A 23128-nucleotide genomic window follows, 5' to 3' on the forward strand; every position below is an offset into this window, starting at 1 on the left:
TGATGTCTATTTAGCTCCAGTAGTCCTAACAAGGAAAGTTCACACTGGTTTAAGGTACCAGTGATCAGGACAGAGGGAACAAGAATCATACATTTCAGTACAAACCAGTACTATTTTATACAGTTTTGAACACAGCCAAGTGTTGGTCACTCACATTGAATAGACTTACTTAGCATTTCCTGCTATCAGCAAAACAGACTCCCACCCACATACGCCTAAATGGAGATTTCCTCTAGCAAAGTTACAAAACCCAAAACAAAACATTTCCTATGACAAAATACACACATTATAAAAAATAAGTACATTTGCAATTATATAAATAAGCGCCCTTCACTATTTTGTTTAAATAAATTTATACCATAAGTTATTTATAAGTGATCCAGCCACACCCTCTACAAAGTACTAGCTACCTACAAATCCAAATGTGTTGATATACTATCCAGAATAGAGCTGTTGAGCTTTAACCTCCCCTTGTGCCCTCTTGCTTGTCATAAAGCTAAATGCCATTCATTATGCCTGACATGCCTACTCCCTTAAATATTTGGAACAAAACCAGAGAATAGAAATATAGCAGCGCTTGGTATATCCCATACTATATATGGTAACAGCTGCATGGCAATATAAATGCCCATATATGTAAATAAAATAAAAAAACAGTTGTCATCGCTTATCCTTAACACTGCATCTGTGTGTGTGTATCTAGCAAAATGAAAACTAGAGATATTGGTTCATATTTTGATCAGAACATTTAAGCCTCCATCTCAGCGTCAAGGGCACCTTAAATGTTTGTGAATCCAGATTCTTTCTTCATGCTCAGCTATGTTTAAGTTTTTGTTTGTTTTTACTGGAAAATGTTTTATTGTATTTTTACAAAATTATACATAAGGGGGTAACAAAAAATAAACGGGGAAAGGAAAGGACATAGTGCAGAGGAGGGGAAAAAGGGTACATAATGGAAAAAGAACACAGCAGTAGACCATATCAACAAAATCTCATGCCTGGAAAAACAGTAGCTTGTTATCTATTCATCAGCATTATAGCTCAGCCAACACCAATATTACCATAGAACAAGATACTCCGAAACAAACAAAGAAAAAAGAAAAACCAGAGTAACCCACTAGAGAGCAATTATTGATGACCCAGAAGGGTTAGCTATGTTTACGTTTAACTACCCTTCTTTGTTATCAGAGTCCAAAACCCTCCTAAGTTAGTGGAGAATATTCTACTGGACATGGCTGGGGAAATAGCTGCAATGTGTCCCTGGAACAGAACGTGTAGACACATCACCTCACTGTTTTTTGTCTAATTTTCTTCCCCATTGTCTACTCCCATTAGAAGTTCTTGAGACAAGTATACCTTGTTTGACTTTGGGAAGGTGAATAAAGTCTGGCTCAATTTCTGAGTGATCTCTGCACTCTCGTGTAAATAAACCTAAATATAAATAATGAATAACACACTAAATTAATTAAAACTTAATGAGAGGGAGAAACAAATATTAGGTAGATATCAGGTTGTAGGTAGATGCATCAAAGCATGTTAATTGGGTCTATGGTAATGCCAAATCCAAAGTGGGCTACCAGTGGATCGAAGCTAAATCCATCCACAAAAAGAGAAAACTTTACTGTATTCAAGGCCGGAGAACAGAAAAAACACAACACTATATGTTGTTGTCTCAAGAAACTGTTCTGTTTATACAAATCAAGGTTACATTTTTTATAGCAAACTATTTGCTAGGGTGAAAAGAGATAACACTTCGCATTATATACCTAAAACTTATTGCAGCTATAAGTTTGCAATTATATGGTTTTAGCCGTGCAGAGCAAATTCCAAGAAGCTTAAAAGTTACATTGTTATCTAAAATCAGCTACTTCTGCAAATGTCAGCTGTATTTTACTCTGAAAAAAATAATTTTTGCACATCTCCGGGCAGTTTCAACATGTACAGCATTTCTTTGATTTAAACTCTTAAAGGTACAATAACTTGCATATAAAATACTTTCTCAGTTTATTTAACACCCTAAGGGGAGTCTGACGTGTAAATATCCAATACACTTTTTTTTATATCTGTCTCCTCCACTAATGGTTATAGGAATAAATACAACACCTAAAACATATGGCAATCATGTGTGCCCACTTTTATGTACCACTATTGTGACAAAAACACTGGAATCATGTTTTTGAGCAGGTAAGTTTGTTCCAGGTTTATGACCTACATGTTTTAAAAACCCCAGGAAAATGTTTGTCTGTATTTACATGGCTTGCTAAAGTCTTTTGGCAAGAGCTGGTAAAGGGTTCCTGGTGTTATGGATGGAGATTGAGGACGGGCCCCCTTTCCCGCACTATTCAAACCCAGAAATTGTAGGCTGTAGAAAGTGTCATTAGCGCATGTAGATTCAATGCACATTGCTGCGTTCACTGGCCTATGTCCCGGTTCTGGGCATGCGCAGAATGATTTTGCGTACGATACTCAAAAAATCGGCAGATACATGTCTTGATGAATCAGGCCCATTATATGATCTATGTACTGGGAGTGAGACCTACACATGCTCAATATAACTGACATTATTTAGAAGCAGACACCCACACACTCTCAAAGACTGCTCCTTTTTATAATGAGAACAAAAGATGCAGCTTTCCTGTGTTTCAGTCCCTGCGTTTAGAAACACCCAAGAAGAGACTGGATATGATACAGTGGAAGGAGAGGACTAGACAAGTAGTAAAAATGCATTGAAATTGAAAGTATAAAATCTCACAACTGAAACAGTAACAAGTCAATTATCGGTTTTGAACAAAGGATTCCCCTTGCTTCATCAGCAGAGCCAAATCTGTTTGATCAATTTGAGATCTAAACCAATTTATTAGGAAATTATGTCCTAAATTGCATCTTACATACAAGGCCCTCGCCAACTCCACTGCACCCTACATCTCCACCCTCCTCTCTATTCATGCTCCATCCCGCCATCTCCGATCTGCCAATGACCGTCGCCTCTCTTCCCCCCTGATCACCTCCTCCCAAGCGCGTATCCAAGACTTCGCCCGCGCTGCCCCCCTCCACTGGAACAAGCTCCCTCCCTCCATCAGAACTTCCCCTAATCTGTCGAGTTTCAAACAGGCTTTAAAAACCCACCTTTTTCTTAAAGCCTTCCAGTCTCCTACTTAATTACCTACCTTTCTTATGCCTCTTCCCCTTCATTCCCCTTCCATTATCCTCCGTTCCTCCTTCTCTCCCCTGTGTCTCTTTGTCTGCCTACCCCACCCCTTAGATTGTACGCTCCTTTGAGCAGGGTCACCCTCTCCTCCTGTCTTCACCACTTTTAACTCTGCTCTCCAGCTACCTTTCCCTCCTCCTCTTGGACTCTCTCCCCCCCCCCCCCCCTTGTGCCCTCTCACTTCCTCCTCCCTGTCACCCGTGCCTTCCTTCTTGGGCTCCGTCGTATGCGGACCTTCCCCTCTCCCCTCCCCCACCCCTAGCTGTGCTTTGAGCTCTCAGAGTTATTGTGCTTATTGTTTACTGTACTGTGCTGTCTCTCCTCGTATTGTAATTTCGTTTGTCCCTGTACGGCGCTACGGACACTTAGTAGCGCCCTATAAATAAAAATTAATAATAATAATTAATAATAAATTGATTGCTTGATGATTCGTTTCTAAAAATATAAAAATTGAAAACTAAATTGCATACACAATTGAATACAAAAAATGCTATTTAGAATTATGAAGAAGACTGTGGTAGAGGGGGTGACATCCACAATTACTAGGGATTTTATCTACACTAAATTTGTTATAACACCCACCTACTACCATTTACCAAAAAATAATTAAACATATAGAAATTCTAACAGGACGAGCTATCATCTCAAAGATAGCATCACTTACCTCAATCATTTCACAATATGTAGATCATTTTTAAAAGAGTCACATTGCCTCTGCGTTACTATATAAAGAATACCATATTGGAAAAAAAAAAAAAAGATTATTGACTCGCTTGCAACATACTAGTGTTGTATGTAACATTTCTTATGATAAAGGCATACAAAACAGCAGATTACTTTTTAAGTAAAAAACATGAGATCGTAGAAAGGCACCATGACCTTGTGATTGAACTTATTAATTTTTCATATATTACAATTATTTTGTTTTAGACCATCTCATGTTACTTAAGAGACATTTTAAATGAAAAATTATATTGTGAATCTATCAATGTTATTTACATATTGGTGTTACGAGACGCTGCTTTTCTACGAGCATGCAAGCTTCACATCACCAAGACCAATAGCAAGTGTCGGATGGAGTGATGTAAAGCACACAGACACTGGACTGTGAAGCAGTGAAAAAGTGTTCTGTGGAGTGACAAATCACGCTTCTCTGTTTGGCAGTCAGATGGACGAGTCTGGGTTTGGCACATGATGGGAGAATGTTACCTGCCTGACGGCATTATGCCAACTGTGAAGTTTGGTGGAGGAGGGATAATGGTATTGGGCTATGCCCCTTATCTCCAGTGAAGGACAATCTGAATGCTTAAGCATATCAAGCCATTTTGGACATACTATGCTTAAAACTTTGTAGCAACAGTTTGAGGAAGGCCCTTTCTATTCCAACATGTCCATGACCCAGTGCAGAAAACAAGGACTACAAAGACATGTTTAATGAGTTTGTGTGGAAGAACTTGACTGGCCCACACATATTCCTGACCTCAACCACATGGAACACCTTTGTGATGAACTGGAATGGAGATTGTGAACCAAGACTTCTCGTCCAACATCAGTGTCTGACCTCATAAATGCTCTACAGAATGAATGGGCCCAAGTTCCCACAGAAACACTCCAACACTTTGTAGAAAGCCTTCCAAGAAGAGTGGAAGCTGCTATTGCTGCAAAGGGGGTACAAACTCCATATTAAAGTATATGTATTTGAAAACAATGTCATTATAGTCCCTGTTGGTGTAATGGTCAAGCGTCCAAATATTTCTGTCCATATAGTGTATATACATATTTTAGATTCTAATAAATATTGAACCTATTTGTATTTTCCTTCATTCCCAACATCACGATAATTATTATACAGTATTTTTATATAGTCATGGCCAAAAGTTTTGAGAATGACACAAGTATTGGTTTTCACAGAGTTTTCACAGAGTTTTTAGACCTTTTGTAAAATGTTGCTATGGTATATGGAAGTAAAATTACAAGCATTTCATAAGTGACAAAGGCTTGTATTGACAATTACATTAAGTTTATGCAAAGAGTCAATATTTGCAGTGTTGACTCTTCTTTTTTGAAGAACTCTGCAATTCGCCCTGGCATGCTGTCAATCAACTTCTGGGCCACATACTGACTGATGGCCGCCCATTCTTGCCTAATCAATGCTTGGAGTTTATCAGAATTTGAAGGTTTTGTTTGTCTACCCACCTTTTGAGGATTGACCACAAGTTCTAAATGGAATTACGGTCTGGGGAATTTCCTGGCCATGGACCCAAAACTTCAATGTTTTGAACCCCGAGCCACTTAGTTATCACTTTTGCCCTATGGCAAGGTGCTCCATCATGCTGGAAGAGACATTGTTCTTCTCCAAACTGTTCTTGGATGGTTGGGTGAAGCTGCTCTTGTAGGATGTTTTGGTACCATTCTTTCATTCATGGCTGTATTCTTAGGCAAAATTGTGAGTGAGCCCACTCCCTTGGCTGAGAAGCAACTCCACACATGAATGGTCTCAGGATGCTTTACTGTTGGCATGACACAGGACTGATGGTAGCGCTCACCTTTCCTTCTCTGGACAAGCATTTTTCCAGGTGCCCCAAACAATCTGAAAGGGGATTCATCAGAAAAAAATTATTTTACCCCAGTCCTCATCAGTTCAATCTCTGTACCTTTTGCAGAATATCACTCTGTCCCTGATGTTTTTCCTAGAGAAGTGGCTTCTTTGCTGGCCTTCTTGATACCAGGCCATCCTCCAAAAGTCTTTGCCTTACTGTGCGTACAGATGCACTCACATCTGCCTGCTCCCATTTCTGAGCAAGCTCTGCACTGGTGGTGCCCCGATCCCGCAGCTGTATCAACTGTAGTATACGGCCCTGGCACTTGCTGGACGTTCTTAGGCGCCCTGAAGTCTTCTTCACAACTATTGAACCCCTCTTCTTGAAGTGCTTGGTGATCTGATAAATGGTTGATTGTGGTGCTATCTTACTAGCAGCAATTGCAATAGCCTTACATGTGAAGCCCTTTTTGCGCAAAGCAATGTGTGCACGTGTTTCTTTACAGGTAACCATGGTTAACAGAGGAAGAATGATATCAAGCACCACCCTCCTTGTAAAGCTTCCAGTCTGTTATTCTAACTCAACCAGCATGACAGAGTGATCTCCAGCATTGTCCTCGTCAACACTCTCACCTGTTTTATTGAGAGAATCACTGACCTGATGTCAGTTGGTCCTTTTGAGGCAAGGCTGAAATGGAGTGGAAATGTTGTTTTTGGGATAAAGTTCATTGTCATAGAGGGACTTTGAAATTAATTGCAATTCATCTGATCACTCTTCATGACATTCTGGATTATATGCAAACCACCATCATAAAAACTGAGGCAGCAGACTTTGTGAAAAATAATATTTGTGTCATTCTCAAAACTCTTGGCCATGACTGTAGTCAGCGGTTTTCAGACAGAGTACTCGATACGTGGTTTTCTGTGTACTTTGTAACCTTAGAATCGTATTCTCACTTTCCAGCGGTTTCGTAACCATATTTTATTGCTATTTTGTATGGAAATTTTGTAGCGCCACTTCTTGCATTTACAATAAAAGTTTCTCTTACTCTCCGCTGGAGGAATGACAGAACTGGCCTTGTACATATTGTCTAACAGTGATCTAAAATAACACTGCTCTGGCCTACTATGTAATCTCTTATGTTGTAAGGTCCCTCCAGACTCCTCACTAACATTAATCCCCTGAGTGGAGGTCTTAAATATTTAGGAAGACATTTCATGTGAGCTGCTAAAGTTACAAGTACCCAAGCATGGAACTAACCAAACCACAGAACAGACATTTTCTGCAAAATGAAGACAATGCTTCCTCTGTACATAATAGTTGTCGCATCAAACGCATCTTGGTGGGGATTCAAGCTATGGCTCAGTTAGATCTGTATACTACATATTTGTTCCTTGTAGTATGAATGTGACATTAAGGAGTGTGGCTTAAAAGAAGCTTGGTCTAAAAATATGCTGTGATATGTGCAGAATTTAATATAATTTCTGCCCAAGCTTTATGCTGTAAAAACTGGTAACATTAATGTATTAGTGCAGGTTACTAGTCAGACTGATGATAGCACATATGGCAATATGACACTACTAATATTAAATATACACAATAGTGCCACCCAGTGACCATTATATTTATTACACCAGTTTATTCCATACTTTTATATACAGATGACACAGACGTGTGTTTAAACTATGTACAATACACAGGCTGTCAGCCCCTCTCGCAGATGACCTCGATCACACTCTGCTCCATGGGTGCAGGATCCAAGCATCGGTGGGCGGCACTGCCCACCACCTCATCTAAGAGGCAATGGACTAGGTTCTCATCACTAACAAAGCGCCACAGATAGAGCTGCAGGTAGTGGCAATCTACCTGTATCTGCTGCAGACCAAAGCGGCCAAATGTTCTCAGGCGGACACACTCCAGGAAGGTCTTCAGGCTGATCTTAATAATACCAGTAAGAATGGAGACCTGACATGAGAAAAGTGAGGAATATTTTGATAATTTATTTTGCAGGATAAAAACATTTATTCACTTAAACACCTTACAAATTAAAGAATGTCAAATTACATAAAATTATAATTCCTGAAGTTTGGAATGTCAGTCATCAAATATAATGTAAATGCACATGTATTGAATGTATTGAATAGAAAAATAAGTTTTGTCATCGGTTATTAAAAGCATAACACCACACCAGACTGGGTGTGTGACAATTTAAAGTGAACAGTCACCTACACACAATGGGAGTATTCATTTTGTGGTCTGAATCAGAATGCAGCCTATCAATTCAGTATGCCTGACTAATATTCATGTGGCTCCTAGTGAATAGTCCATTTACTTTCTCACGAGTATTGCTTCAGCCCCCTAAAATGTAGACTTTAAGGGTAAATAGATGAGTTAGTCAATTAATAACCACATTATTATACTTACCTCTCAGATGTATGTTTACTAACTCCTCTATAAATGTTTTAACCGTAATGTTCTTTGAATAGTTTTAGCTGTGGCACTCATACAAGATTATTATCATCATTTATAAAGTGGCAACATATTACGCAGCTCTGTACATTGAGGGGATTCATAATACAAACAGATTACGTATAATGAAATGAAGCATAAGGTTAAGATGACCTTTCACACGTACAGACATTCTCCCCTCACCCCAAATTTCATTTTGTAGGACACATGGTCTGGTCCAAGCAGCTTCTGACAGTTTTCACCTAATCAGCACTTACACTACTACCCAAGCAAAGAGGTCAGCTCAAGTTTCTATATGCACCTTTAAATTAACTCTAGCATCATAAAGTCAATGTAAGGCAGGTGCTCCCATAGACTGCAGCAGTTCAGGAAATATAGGACCAGTATATGTAACGCTAGGAGACACAGGGAAACTGTAAGACAGATACACCAACAGAGAGAGTTATTACACAAGACAAATACTTTTACCTTGTTAAACTGGACGGTGCTGAAGATGTCTATCCTCTCTGAAAATAACTTCTGGATGTTATTGAGGAGGTTGGTGTCAAGGGGGGCACTAGTAGCAAGAAGCAGAAACAATACATTAGTCTGCTGCCAACAAGCCAGGCCAGAAAAGGCCGGTTCTGGCATAAAACAAAGAAACACAGCTCCTGTTTCACGCCTGTCCCATATATTCACCTTGGAGTGTAGCTCTGTGCATATCTCCCCTGTAGACGAGAGCTGCTATATACAGAGAAGGTGCGCTTACTAGAGTCACTGCTGTGAGCTTTTCGAACTCCTTCCTCATATAGGAGGCCCACCTGTGAAGACCAAAGAGTCTGAGTGTCAGTGGCTCGCATAATGATAGAGTGATGGAGCAAGCTGTATGTAAAAAAACATTTTGTGTCACCTGTACATCCACACCAGTGATATCTTCCACTACTCGCTTCATAACAGCTCGGACGTTTCGCGGTTCAATGGTTGTCACCCAATCCCGGGTCTCAACGCTCTTCCGCAGCATCTGGGAAATGACTAGACCCTGGGACTTGACGTACTGATTGAGGAGGCTCTGTGCAGTGGATCGAGCCAAGGAGCAGAGAGTACTAACAGGAGTAACCGTGGAGTGGTCCTGAGGAAAGTATGGGAAAAAATAAATAGAGAGAGAGAGCACCAGACATAAATACAAGAAAGTGGCAAAAAAGCAACCTAAATTAATTGACGATATAAACAAATTACAAAGAGGTTGCTTCAATTATTATAATTGAAATACATAATAAATGCTTAACACTTTTTTTCTGTTTTGTTTATTAACAGCTACACAGATAATCTTTTTTAATTTACCTGACCCAGAAACTGTTCATCTGTCAGAGTCAGTATGTAGCTGATGGTTGAAGTCTCATAATCCAGGCAGAGGCGAGAGAGAAGCAACAAGAGCAGGGGTGGAGTGTTGGCGCTCTTCTCTCCTGGGGAATCACAGAATTGTCGGGCTGTCTGGCACACAGACTTGATAAAAGCTACGATCAGTCCCTCTCTGACACCCTGACTACAGAACTCACCCTGGGAGGGAGAAGTGAAAGGATAATTAGGAGGAGGAAGACACTGGGAGAAACTGTAAAAGTTCCATATGATGCAACAGGCAGAAGGATCACTTCTGGAAACACAGAAAGATATACCCACAGATTTGATTTTCCCTTACACCTGTGCTCACCTTAAAGTATGGCTTGCCCGAGAAAGCCACATCTTTAGCTGTGAACAGATGTACAGAAGCCAAAACAGATTTAATCTGGTTTAAAACAGATCCAGAGAGCACTGCCAGTAAATCACCCAATGCCGGTGCTTCTTTCCCAGGTACTCTTGGAGCTGCAAGCGCCTGTCGGACATCAGTAATACAACCTTGGAAGAAGTCCTTCAAGGCCTGCAAGTATTGAGATAGCCGCTCCTGTGCTGCTCTAACCACAATCTCTGTGCCTCTTCGATTAAAACTGCATCCCGGTACCAACTTAGAAGGTGCCTGTAGTCGTCTGTGGAATCTATCCAGTGCCCGCACTAAAAGGGAATTGTCTCCTGGATTCTTCTCCTGTCGCAGACGCTTCTCCACTAGGTCAAAATAACCTTTACTCAGCTCATCTAGGAAAGTGGTAAGCTTTTCCTCAGCCATTTGGGCTGTGCTCCCTGGCTCCTTACAGAAGAGGTTTTGGTATGAAGCAGCCAGAAGGCAGGCATCACTAATAAATCCACCACAGCCCCGGTCGACAAACTCCAGAATATCACTTGCCTCCCCTAGCTCAGAGAGGTGAGAGGCCAAGCGTCCACGTCCATGGGCTAGGAACTCATCACACAGAAGATGAGCTGGTTCCTCCAAGCTAAGGAGGAGCTCCACGCATTCAGAAAGGTCCTGTTGGGAAGACGAAGAATCCCTGTACAAGACAGGCAGTGGATCAGTGCTAAATATGGATATGTGAAGAGCACAAATAGTAACTATGAGTCAAGTACAGCAACTCACCTACAAGAGATACAAAAACAACTAATAGCGAGTGAGCAAGCACGAGAGCGAGAGATTAAAACAACTGTGTTGGTAATTATATTTGAAAGCAAAAATTAAAAATTGTTTTACATTAAGATGAAAATGACTTGATTAAAAAAAAAAAAAAGAAAAATCCCACACAATTAAAAATAAAAATGAATTTCCTCAAATGGATTAACTGGAGGTAGTAGAGAATCCAATGGCGATTCACCAGTATTCAAAATCCATAAAATGCATGAATACAGACTTCTATCGCACTTCTTCTTGGGAACCCTGCAGTCCCAACAGTACTCTTAGGCTAGGGGGTATATTTACTAAGCGGCGTGTTTGAAAAAGTGGAGATGTTGCCTATTGCAACCAGATTCCAGCTGTCATTTTGTAGCATGTACTATATTCATAACTAGAATCTGATTGGTTGCTATAGGCAACATCTCCACTTTTTCAAACCCGCAGTTTAGTAAATATACCCCCAGGATTTCTTTCTAAAAGGTAAAGGTTTTGCCTACAGTAACCAATCAGGTTCTAACTATCATTTATCTAGAACAGTCTTGATAGCTTGAATCTGAATGGTTACTAGGGGCAACACATACAATTTTTACTTTTTAGAATGTTTGATAAATCTCTACATAAGTCTTTTGTTACATACAAGGATTATTGATTGAAATCATAGCCTCAAAATAAATATATTTTTTTCAATAAATTGTGTGGGTTTATAACAAGTCAACTTCATGTTAACCTACTTTATTTTCATACAACAAAACAACTTATTTTTGCTCTAAAATAGAACAATATCCAGTGTGGTTGTTAAATATTGCTCTATATTTTTATATTTTGGAACAGTCTCCTTGCAAACTGATGCTACTGTTTCTAATTCTGAGAGCTGAAAAAAAATACCAACAGATATGTACGTAATTGTTCCTATAACAGTGGCTCTCAATTTGAACGTGTATATTGTACTTCTTGTAATGCACTAGTTGTTTAAAGCACGTGGTCCACTAGTAAATACTTTAGTGCGCATAAGCTGTCTGTAGGGCCAAGATCTCTAAAATGATGCAATACCCATGCAGTATTGACAAGTATAACCATAGCAAACTAAGCAACGCTACTTATTAGAACAGCAATCACAAGAGTACATTAAGAGTAGAACATCTTATCTTTAATGATCAATAGATCTACCATTTTGTGTACAAAATGTGACAGTTGGCAACCAACACTCTACACTTCCTCCGCAGTCTTCTCTTCCTTTACCACTGTTCTATGTTATGCAATACACAAGCCCCTTTTCAATGACTTTAAACATACATAGGTGGCTAGTGAAGCCCTTGTCCATAGTTTTCCCCTCAGCCCTGCACAAAGAGCCCCATATCTTGTTTTCATTCTCACTATTGTAACCCATTTAAAGTATTATTGATTGACAAGTAAATAAAAAATAAAGCCAGTACCTGAATTTCTGGCGAAGTGTGTTTGCCAGGCCTGCCATGATAGCCTGGCAGTCGATTTGGATGCCATGGAAGGAAGGCATGTGTTGGTACTGATGAAGTACACTGCGGGCTTTCGCATGATAGGACACTGCCTGAACATAAGCACCAAGTTCAATGCACTTCTTCAAACGAGCCGGGAGTTCAAACAGGAACTGTAACTTACGCAGGAGGGTGTGAACACCTGGGACACAACAGTAAGAGGCATTAAAAAGGCCTGATATGGGAGATTAATGTTATCGTTCATTGTTCCCTTAAAGGTGTTCTCCACAATTCATTTATACCCCACCGATAACGATGATGATGATATCATGCTGTCTACAGGCTTTGCAGACTGTGCAGCTTCCAGCAGCACAAAGACCATCTGATGGCAATGTGCATTTTTCCTCATCATTATAACGTCCTGTATGTGCATTCATATACGGCACGTTATAAAGAAGCAGAGGAGCCATATAGAGATGCGGGTCTGCAAACTCATCAAATAGTTCCATACAGCTGGGAGTTGTGTGTACAGAACATTTAAGTTTTGTGGAATATATGTAGTGGCACTCCCTACCGCTTACATGCCTCTCATTACAGGCAGATCCGTGTTACCGTCTGGCATAGACGCACACACTTTTGCCGGGGAACTCTACTTTGGCAGGGCTGACAAGCTAATATTTAATGGAAAAGCAGAAAAATTTAGTATGAATCGCTTTATAAAACAGACTTTTGACAAAGAATTTGGAGCATCACACAAAATGAATCTTACAATGGGATTTCAGCATAAATTTGTTGTAACAAAAGAGACCTCTAGCTACTCCACCAATATTACAAAACCTCCCATTTATTTACTCCTTGAAACCACAGTGTTTGTGTGATATAGATTATAATTATATACACACACATACATATACACACACATACACACTGTATAGTATATTTATATTATATAGCCATCAACAACCATGCAGTAGGATACAACGGAATACTTGTCTTTTCTCCAACAGCAGTTTCATGGTCTTAACCACTTTGTCAAGGGAAGGGACTAATCTACAGAAGCAAATCTATGTAGCACAGATATGTATATCTAAACATACAAATGTATCCTACACAAATGCAAACAAAGTGCTGCAGCAAACCACAATCTTAATACAGCCCTGCACAGAGGTGAATTTATATTAAATATCACTGAACTTCCAAACATTGTCTCATATTTCACAACAACAACCACATTACCACATTTTATATATCTGGAATAGTGTGTGTGTCTATAAATGCAAGATCCTCTGCTACCATATGCCAATTGTTATATATGTGTCTATGAATGGCTTCACTCCGAGAGGAGTTTTAAAAAATAAAAATAGATGTAGTCATTTTTCCTATGTTCCCAGCCCACTTTTAGAACAGTAGATAAAAGTGTAAATGTTAGTACTTAATGCCGTTAAACACTTGGCAATCACAGCATGTAGGTCTATATCCTATGAGCAGGTCCTTAACGTCCGCTTAACATATCCTGCTGTTCAGTGGTTATAGTATGTTTCCTTATGCCTGCCTATACTGGTGTTCAGTGAATCCGCTAAAAACTGATTAGTCCCCCACAGTTGTATTTTAACAGGACATCTTCCTTGTAACATGGAGTTTCCAGTGACATCATCGCTGGTGTCTCCATGACGAAGGGAGAGTATATGAATATTATTAAACTCAGAGAGCTCTCCCCACAGTTCCGGACATGAACGTATAGGTCAGTGGTATCCCTATAAAGTTTAGAAGTGACAGAATAATTTAAGGTGTATATTTTGTGGTTTAATGATATACTATTATATCAATGAGTAGATAATCATTGGAAATCCCTATCTGTCCCCTCCACAAAAATATGACAATTGTATAGGTGGTTTAAGAAGTTAAAAAAGTATTTCCCAATTAAATATAGTGCAACAATTAGAAAACAGTTTAGAAGGGGTTAAATAAGATTTATCTAAATGACTGTTTTCATATGACCTTCTCAGGAGCCTAGTATGTAGTTATTTTGCTTGTAACTCAACTTGTTGACCATCATCCCAATGCCTACACATTAGACCTTGAGATGAATGGATTTTATTGTCTTAATTATGCGTTTATTCACAATGCTTTTGTTATGATAACGAATGGTACCATTAAGTTACAGGGATGGCCATGGGAACTACTGTAGCCTCTACTTATGATAATCATACATTCTGAGCAACATTCATTAGTCTTGAGGATTAAGGGGTGGGCCAGATTTATTAATAAGAACAACTTCAGTGACAATTACATCATGTTTTGAAGGTACTAGTGTTGTTATTATTTATTTATAAGGAGCCAGTTTTTATAGCGCCGGACAATCGTACAAAGGTATACAAAGAATACAGATATGACATAACTAACACCGTAAGCAAAATCACAAAGAACAAGGCAGTTACGCATAACTGGCAGAGATGAGTGTGATTAAGTGTGAACATTATAGTGTTGTATTTTCTTGACCAAGTAGATTTCTTTGCAGCTACAAATCTATAACATACCAACTAACAATTAGAGCCATGTAAAACTCTCTCTGAAAACTACACCACTCATTATCGGTGTGCTATCCTCCACTATAACTCCCCTCCAATACAGATGTAACGCATCATGCCTCTTGATAATGAAATCGATATCACCACTTACCACTAAGTTTGGTTATGTGTTGGTGTCTCTCTTGTAGGGTACTGCTAATACGTGCACTAAACTCTGTAATAACCGCCATGTTCGTTGCCAGTCCATCCATTTCATCCTCCATCTTCTTAAAATCGTTTTTCATCTTACGAATAGTGTCTGAGGAATTGGAATACAGTTATTATCACCTAGTCCTGTGGATGTACTTAACCTTTATCTTTCCCTATAATATCTGGTATTTCTTGTATGCAATAAGAGAACAAACAATTGTCTTTCCAATAGCAAACATAAGTGAGTTATGTTGTTCCTCACAGCAACTCTGACAAAATATAGCGACCCCATCTTCCCATACTCCTTTGCAGGATTTACCTGTTGCGGATATGAATTTATTATAATTCTCATACACCAATGTCTGCATGTCGCTGTCCAAAGCTCGTATCTGACGAACCATTTCGGCTTCAATGTCCATCAGTCCAGCTAATGAGCTCTCTTTCCTCAGCTGCATATATACAGATTAAAAGCATATTAGCTGACACAGCACATATCATTACTCAGTTGTGTAGACTATTATGCAAGTAAAAAACGTGCACATCTCAACATTTAAAGGGTTTAGAAATCCAATTGGTCATTTACAGATAAAGGGTAGAGTCACATGAGTGCTTTACACAACTATGGTTATTTTTATTCAAAATTCAAACAGAAATGTAATTGATTAATAAAGGGCCACCACCCTAACTGGAGTTTTTCCGTTTTTGTCTGGATCAGCAGTAAAAATTATTTGGCTATGTGCAGTAAACAGACTGGGTGGACACTGGTTTCTCAACCTAATGACTGTCTGATTATGGTCTGATTACACCACTGTCCCGGATAAGATTATAATACAATTTTGTTGTGCGTAAAATACTTTTTAAAGTGCATTCTAACATATAGCACACAGAATAGTAACAAACAGAGATAACTGCATCCAGCCAATATAACAAGGGAATATTCACCCAGAATCCAGGGCCAATTGGCAACTATAAAACACTTGCCCTGTGTCCCTACTAATTGCCTTGTATGTGGCCTGCATAGATATACTGGGACAGCAGCAGGATTGCCCACCGTCAGTAAATGTTGCCAAGTTTGCAGCCATCTGTAAGAACCCAACATATTCTTTACACCAGTGTTTCATAAACCTGATCCTCAGGACCCCTAACAGTGCATGGAATGATCCTCAGGACCCCTAACAGTGCATGGTTTCCATATCTCCTTGCTTTAGCACAGGTGTATTCATCACTGACCGACACATTGTAACAGATCCACAGGTGGTATAATTATTTGTCACCTGGAAAACATGCACTGTTAGGTGTCTTAAGGTTTGAGAAACACTTCTTTACGGTACTATACTATCATAGAAATACCAAAACAACTGTGGCTTGAACCCCCTTTTCTGTCATCACTTTTCTCTTGTAAATGCTGCTACTATTTTCATTGTGGGAGAAATTTTAGTATAACTTAATAATTAGTTAGTAAAGAAATGTAGTATGTCAGTAAATCTGTATAAGGTTGTCAGTAACAAGTTGCAATGGTTCCAATATGCCTGGAAACAGGTTTCGGGTGTTGTGTGACTGCAGGAAGTCTCTGTGACGTCACCTTAGTGAGATACAGCTCTGGGTTGAAATGAACCCCATCGATATCAGTAGGTTCTAGCAGTCTCTCTCCGCCCTTCCCTTCCTCCGTTATTCCATAATAAAGCTTCAACATTCCGTGAGCCTTTCTTTTCTTCCCGGCATCCTCTTCCTCGGTTCCACCGGTGGCTGCCATCTTTACGGCAACAACTCACACAGCAAAACGTAACTGCGCATGCGTTAGTTGGCGGGTTGGTTTTGCCCTAGCGCATGCGCAGTTTGAGTGCATATGTATCGGCTGTGTACTGCGCATGCCCTGAAAGTTAGTTCAACAGTAGAATCAGTGTAGAGACTTGTGAGAGATTGAACCATAAAGTAGAGTGATATCATAAATATGTAAAAAATGATGTCGTGTTTAATATGCATATGTTTAAATATTGGAAATAGTATTTATTTACCAAAAAGTATATCCTTGCACTTACTGAAGATGAGCTGGAAGGATACTCCCATCACAGAGGTGTCCCAAAACAGTGGTGGCTGGTCACTTTCTGTTTTTCATTTGTATTTATAGGAGATGTGTATAAGGTTGCAGTAACATAACGTATGGATAGAATGAGTGATTGGGTGGACTTTGGTAATTCCAACCTCCCCCATATGACTGAAAAACCATGCATATACAATAATTACTGGCAGGGGCAGCACAAATATTGGGGGTGATGACTTAGATAAGAGTATGTCATTCACATGGGTGGTTCCAGAAAATCTTGTGTTTAAGGTAACAAGAGCTTGCAGGACACTTCCATTAACACCTTCCCCAACTATCTGTTTCCTTCAAACTATTTATTTTAATAAAATAAGAAAATATATTAACTTTCATCCCTTTACAAAGACAATTATGTAACTTAAATGTAAAAATACATTAAACAAGGGTTAAAGAACCGTGAAGTAAAGGGCTGCAAGATTTAAGATACATGGGCAAATCTAGGTGTTCAACCTTGCATGTCCCCTGCCCACCATTTTTTCCTCACATGCCCCCAGCTCACCAGCTGTTCCTTCACATGTCACTTGCCTACCATCTTTTCCCTCACATACCCCCCTGCCCACCAGTTTTTTCCCTTTGACCGTTCCCAACCAACTTTTCTCTCACATGCTCCGCCTTTGATCAGTGTGCCACACATCACTCCTTTTCTTTACAAGATTCTCCTCCATTGCTTTTCACCAAGAACATTTGCAAGTTACTGCAGCATTCACATGACATTGAGACAAAGCAGCAGGAAGAGCCACCCCTGCTGTTCTTTCAGTGCTCTGGCTCTGCAGCCTTCTATTAACACTGCAATGGTGCTGACCACAAAAAAGGGGGTTTGTAGGCGTCCCGCAAATTCTGGCTCCCTAGGCAGCTGCCTTAAGCGGACCTGCCTCCTTTACCTCTCTGCAGCATTTGAAACTGTGGACCATAGGATTCTAATAAAGTGCCAGAGGAATTTAATAGTATGTCAGTCATTAACTGGTTCTAATCTTTTCAAACAGAGTAAGTTGGTGTGTGTACCAATGGCACCAAGGGTTTTTCCTCCATTGACCGAGTTAACACATGGTCTCACCCATACATCTAAAACTGCCTTCACCAACATGGTCTGGGCCATTTGACATGAATGTGGATTCTCTGTCATTTGCCACCAGCAATTGTGAAAATTGCTTGGTCTGGTTGCATGGTAATTCTGGGAGGCCGGTTGCGACCAATGCTTCACACCTCCCTGCAGTGTCAGACTGGGGCATGAAGGGTCTACATGAGGAATACAATGGTATAGGGCAACCAGTGGAGGTGTGGCCAGCCACTAGAGAGGCATAACCAAACTACTGGAGTTGGTGTGACAAGTCCACGAAGGACAGCTAGCGCCATAGTGTAGTACACAAAGAATGCAGTGCCTGCTCCTTAGATTGAGCAGAACAGTCACCAAAAAATCGGGATTGTCCAACTAGAATCAGAACAGTTGGCAGACTGTCCTGCTCTCTCCTACCTGTTCTTGTCACTTTCACCACCTGTAGCTGCTGGTTTCTTTAGTTGCGGCTTTGTATGGATCCTGGAATGTTGGGGCCCTATTTGTGAAAAAAAAAATGGGCACATTTAGAAAATGCCAACCAACCCCGGCGTTAAATCAATAGCACCCATAATTAATAATTAGACCTTCCTCCAGCCCCAACATTAAAATAATAGTATTCCCATTTAATAAATAAATCTATATCCTTCCAACCAAACCCGACATTAAAGTAATAGTATACCCATTTAATAAATAAACCTATTTCCCTCCCTCCAAATAGCCCCAGCAATAAATTAATAGTATTTACATTTATTAAATATACCTATTTCCCCGCAACCATCGCTTGCCATTAAATAATTCATATTCACATTTAATAACTAGACCACATTCTCCCCAAACTCACCCCCACATACAATTAATAGCCCCCAAACCACCCCATCTTAAATTAATAGTCCCCACTATTAAATTAAATTGCCCCACCATCACCCCACAAACAAAAGAGCACCCATTAATTAGCCACCACCTATCACACACACACACATTACCACAAGCCCCACGTCCTCACACACACACATTACATTGCCACAAGCCCCCTGTGTTATCACTCACACTACATTGCCACAAGCCCACTGTGCCATCACACACACTACATTGCCACAAGCCCCCTGTGCCATCACACACAAATTACTGTTATCATCACCACACTGCGCCCTCCATGCTGTTCTCCCCCCTCTTCATAGCTGTGTCATGTTGCTTCCCCCCTTCATCACTCTGTGCCTTTCTGTTCCCATCACTCTGTGCCATGCTGCTTCCCCCCCTTCATCACTCTGTGCCATGCTGCTTCCCCCCTACATCATCACCGTGCTTTTCTGCCCCCCCCCCCTTTTCATCACTATGTACCATGCTGTTTTATTGGCTTCTTTGCTTTCTTTCCTTTTGTCCTCTTTCTTGCGTGCTGTCCCTTCTCTGCGACACTCCTCACTGAATGTCGGGACATTCAGTGCGAACGGAGCAGAGGAGGGGCGCCGACGCTGCAATGAGGTAAATATTTTTTATTAAAGAATTACCTTGCTGTGGCGCTATCAGGTATCAGGGTCCACCAGGGAATACCCCGGCTCCCCAGTCCAACCCTGCCTCCTGCTACAGTGGAACCATTTCAGGTGCTACAGATTGATTTCATTCAACTCTCTAAGGTAAGAGTGTTACAGTAAGTATGTGTTAGTTTAAATAGATTTTGTTTTCAGGATGGGTTGAGGGATGGCCTACAGTCTCCAGTAACGAAGGAAGAAGAGCCAATAAACTAGTACTGGAAATGGTATATAGGTGTGGTTTATCCCAAATGAATTCCACTGACCAGGGTCCCCAATTTACTAATTCTTTATTCAAGAAAATGTGTGACCTGACGGGAATCAAGCAGCAGTTACATACTCCTTATCACCCCTAAGTGGGGAAACTTAAAAGATATAACTAAACCATTAAGACCAAGCTGCACAGCTGGCCTAAGCCATTGTCACTAGTATTGTACGCCATAAGGACAAACCCACTGGGCCATCTAAATATATTTCCCAGTATGAAAGTCTTTTTGAAAAACTGCCTAACCTGCACCAGACTTAGCTACTGCCCAGGATGTGACTGGAATGTACTTAGGGACTATGGCATCTCACATTAAACAAATACATGAAGCTGTGGGTTCCATAGCCACACCTATTCCTTGTGTGTAACCCTGTTGTTACTGTAAATTAGATAATAAGAAACTTTTACGTTCTAGTTCTTTTGACAGATCATTAGGAAGGATCAGGTTATGGTTACAAAACCTACAGTGGGTGAAAGGTCATTGTGAATGCATGCCTCTCAAGTTTGCCAAAGAACAGAATTTGGGTTATGTAAATTGTTCATCACCATTCGTTATCATGTTTCATGCAATACATTTTTATTCTTGCTTTCCAGATTATAATAGTTTGGTATGTTTGCAGAGAAGAGGTGATGTTAAAATGCAAGGGAACTGTCAGACTGTTTCAGGTATAGTATGGCTGAGACTCAGAGGCATAGGGATATATTTACTAAACTGTGGGTTTTAAAAAGTGGAGATGTTGCCTATAGCAGCCAATCAGATTCTATTTACCATTTATTTAGTGCATTCTACAATACAACAGCTAGAATCCGATTTGGTTGCTATAGACAACATCTCCACTTTTTTTAAACCCGCCATTTAGTAAATATACCTTCTAGAGTGAGGTTTCCAATCAAGAGAGTACAATACAAGAGATATGCTAGAAACTATAGCTCATATAGGGCCTGTTTCATTAAGCCACATAAATGCCGATAAGTTCCGTATTTTGCGTAAAAATTGTTCTACTCCGGTCCAGAAACAAGCCATAAGCCAGAGAACGCAGCAAAATCCAATTCATCTTCGAGCACAGAGGACCCTTATTACTACGTCCTACGATTTAATGGACAGAAAGGGGAGGGGAATGGGTATGTGCACACAGTCAATATACAGTAAGGGTAGGCCACACTCAAGCCCACGCAGCTGCATCTGATTGAAGGTTTGGGCATCTCCAAGGTACATGGTTTTCTGTCGTATCACTTGCCCCAGCTACAGTCCTGGTGTAAGTGCTGATTAACAGTGATGCAGTCACGTATGTATGCTAGAACATGTTTATGCAATCAGGAGTAAAAATGCATTTTATGTACAGTAGACATACAAAACATCCTAATAAACGTAGTTTATATACGTTTTGACATTACTTGAACAGTTTATTTTTCTGGGCGTTCTTTAGGGACACCATACTTCACATATACATTGGATATTTCAGGCAGTGTATTGTATTGACCTAGACCCATATTCTTCAACAGACATATCTTTACATCTGCTCATTGTTGAATAGATGTGTGTATACCCAATTTATGTGCATTTAAAAAAAAAAGAAAAAAAAAAAGTACAACACAGTTCTTTAATGAATCTGGCCCAGAATGTCTCCAGATTGGCAGGGTTAGACTTTTAGGAAACAGAGGAAGGGATATTCTGGAATGTAGCTTGATGACCACTGATCCGAAGGAAGGTGCTAGAGGATCACATGTGGCTGTAAGATACTGAAAGTGCAAGGTCCTTTGTCAGATTATGGACTCTCCTAGGCAATGGTTCAGCTATTCTGGGACTGGTATATGGATCCTGGCTTTGTATTGATTGCTCATTAGCAATTGTGACCCTGTCTCACTTTGACCATTGTTCCTATTTTATGGCGTTTGTTTGCACTTGGGCACATTTTTACTTTACGCCACCATTATACTTTAGTAAAAAAAAAAACATCCTGAAAGCTTTTTCTTAATTACAGCAGCAGTGGTAATAATGGATCAGATTAGTTAGCCTTTTTAATGATAATTTGGGAGAAAACTGCAAACAGACATTTGCCCTTTGTTGTTCCCAGCTCACAATATATTGCATTTTCTTGCTGGTATGCAAAATCTAACCACCCACCCTCCCCCATCAATTTTACACATCCTGCCAAATATTCCACACATAAAAGGTTATGAACAACAAAAAGGCTTTTGCCAATGATGCTCATTACAGACTGCTGGGTTCTGCCTACTGCCATCCTAGACAAGAGCAAATAATGAGACTTATGCCAGCCGCTTATGCCCTTCAAGGAGCTGCTGCTTTGTCTTGGGTGCAATTAATGAAAAATATACTTTAGACATTAAAACCATAACCAGCGCTCCTCTTCCTCAAACAATCATCATCATCATTTATTTATTATAGCGCCACTAATTCGCAGCGCTGTACAGAGAACTCATTCACATCAGTCCCTGCCCCATTGAGGCTTACAGTCTAAATTCCCTAACATACACACACACAGACAGACACACAGACTACGGTCCATTTGATAGTAGCCAATTAACCTACAAGAAGCTTGCAGGGTGAGACGTGCACAAATGTCGAAACAAGGCCAAGTGCCATGCATCCGGACTCTGCTCACTTTTGGATGTAACCACCTGTGTGTACACGGTATTATTCCTACTACCGCTGTGGTAAAATGGGATGCCAACGGACTGAGGACCTTCATCACCTGTTTCTCACATTTTAATGTACTTTTTAATCCTTGACCCAGACTAAGTACATACACCAGAGCATTGGTGTTTTATGTGTATTGTTATTGCATGTCATTAGGTATATTTTTTTCCTTGCTATTAACTAGAGTATTGTATTATAAATACCATTGCCATATTGTGTGAAAATAGTAGGACAGAAGAAGCCCTTTTGCTTGTATTAGCTAAGGTAATTACTATTTGTCTCAAATGTCCATTGTTATGAGGTGTGGCTTAGATATGGGTTGTTAATAATGTAATGCATAAGAGCTATAAATGAAATTGATGAGTGCATCACCTATTTCATTTTATAAAATAGATCATTGAGGTGTTCAGAAGTGACTGCTACATATTTTATTAATGGTGATTTTTTTATATTATGTTTTAATAAAGAAGTTTTTTTGGTCATTTATATGTACTGTTTTGGATGGTGGCAATTATTTTTATGCACTCTCTCGGTTTCTTTGATTCAAAACTATATTTTTTTCTGATCCAAGTTGAAAACAGGAGTTTAGCCACAAAAATCCAGCAATATGAGCTGCTAAGGATTTA

The 23128-nt window shown here is 39.9% G+C and overlaps 1 protein-coding gene across 1 annotated transcript; it reads right to left on the bottom strand.

Moving 5' to 3' along the window:
- Window positions 1-7358: 7358 nt before the first annotated feature.
- On the bottom strand, window positions 7359-16695 carry VPS51 (VPS51 subunit of GARP complex). Its single transcript, XM_075187758.1, has 10 exons — window positions 16480-16695; window positions 15217-15346; window positions 14860-15006; window positions 12163-12382; window positions 9905-10613; window positions 9538-9753; window positions 9107-9325; window positions 8896-9017; window positions 8686-8773; window positions 7359-7713 (listed from the first exon to the last, which is right to left on the bottom strand). The coding sequence occupies exons 1-10, from the start codon at window positions 16648-16650 to the stop codon at window positions 7453-7455; spliced, it is 2283 nt and encodes a 760-aa protein (XP_075043859.1). The 5' UTR covers window positions 16651-16695; the 3' UTR covers window positions 7359-7452.
- Between the last annotated feature and the right edge of the window lie 6433 nt (window positions 16696-23128).

Source organism: Mixophyes fleayi, chromosome 10, assembly GCF_038048845.1.
Source record: "Mixophyes fleayi isolate aMixFle1 chromosome 10, aMixFle1.hap1, whole genome shotgun sequence".
Lineage (NCBI taxonomy): Eukaryota > Metazoa > Chordata > Amphibia > Anura > Limnodynastidae > Mixophyes > Mixophyes fleayi.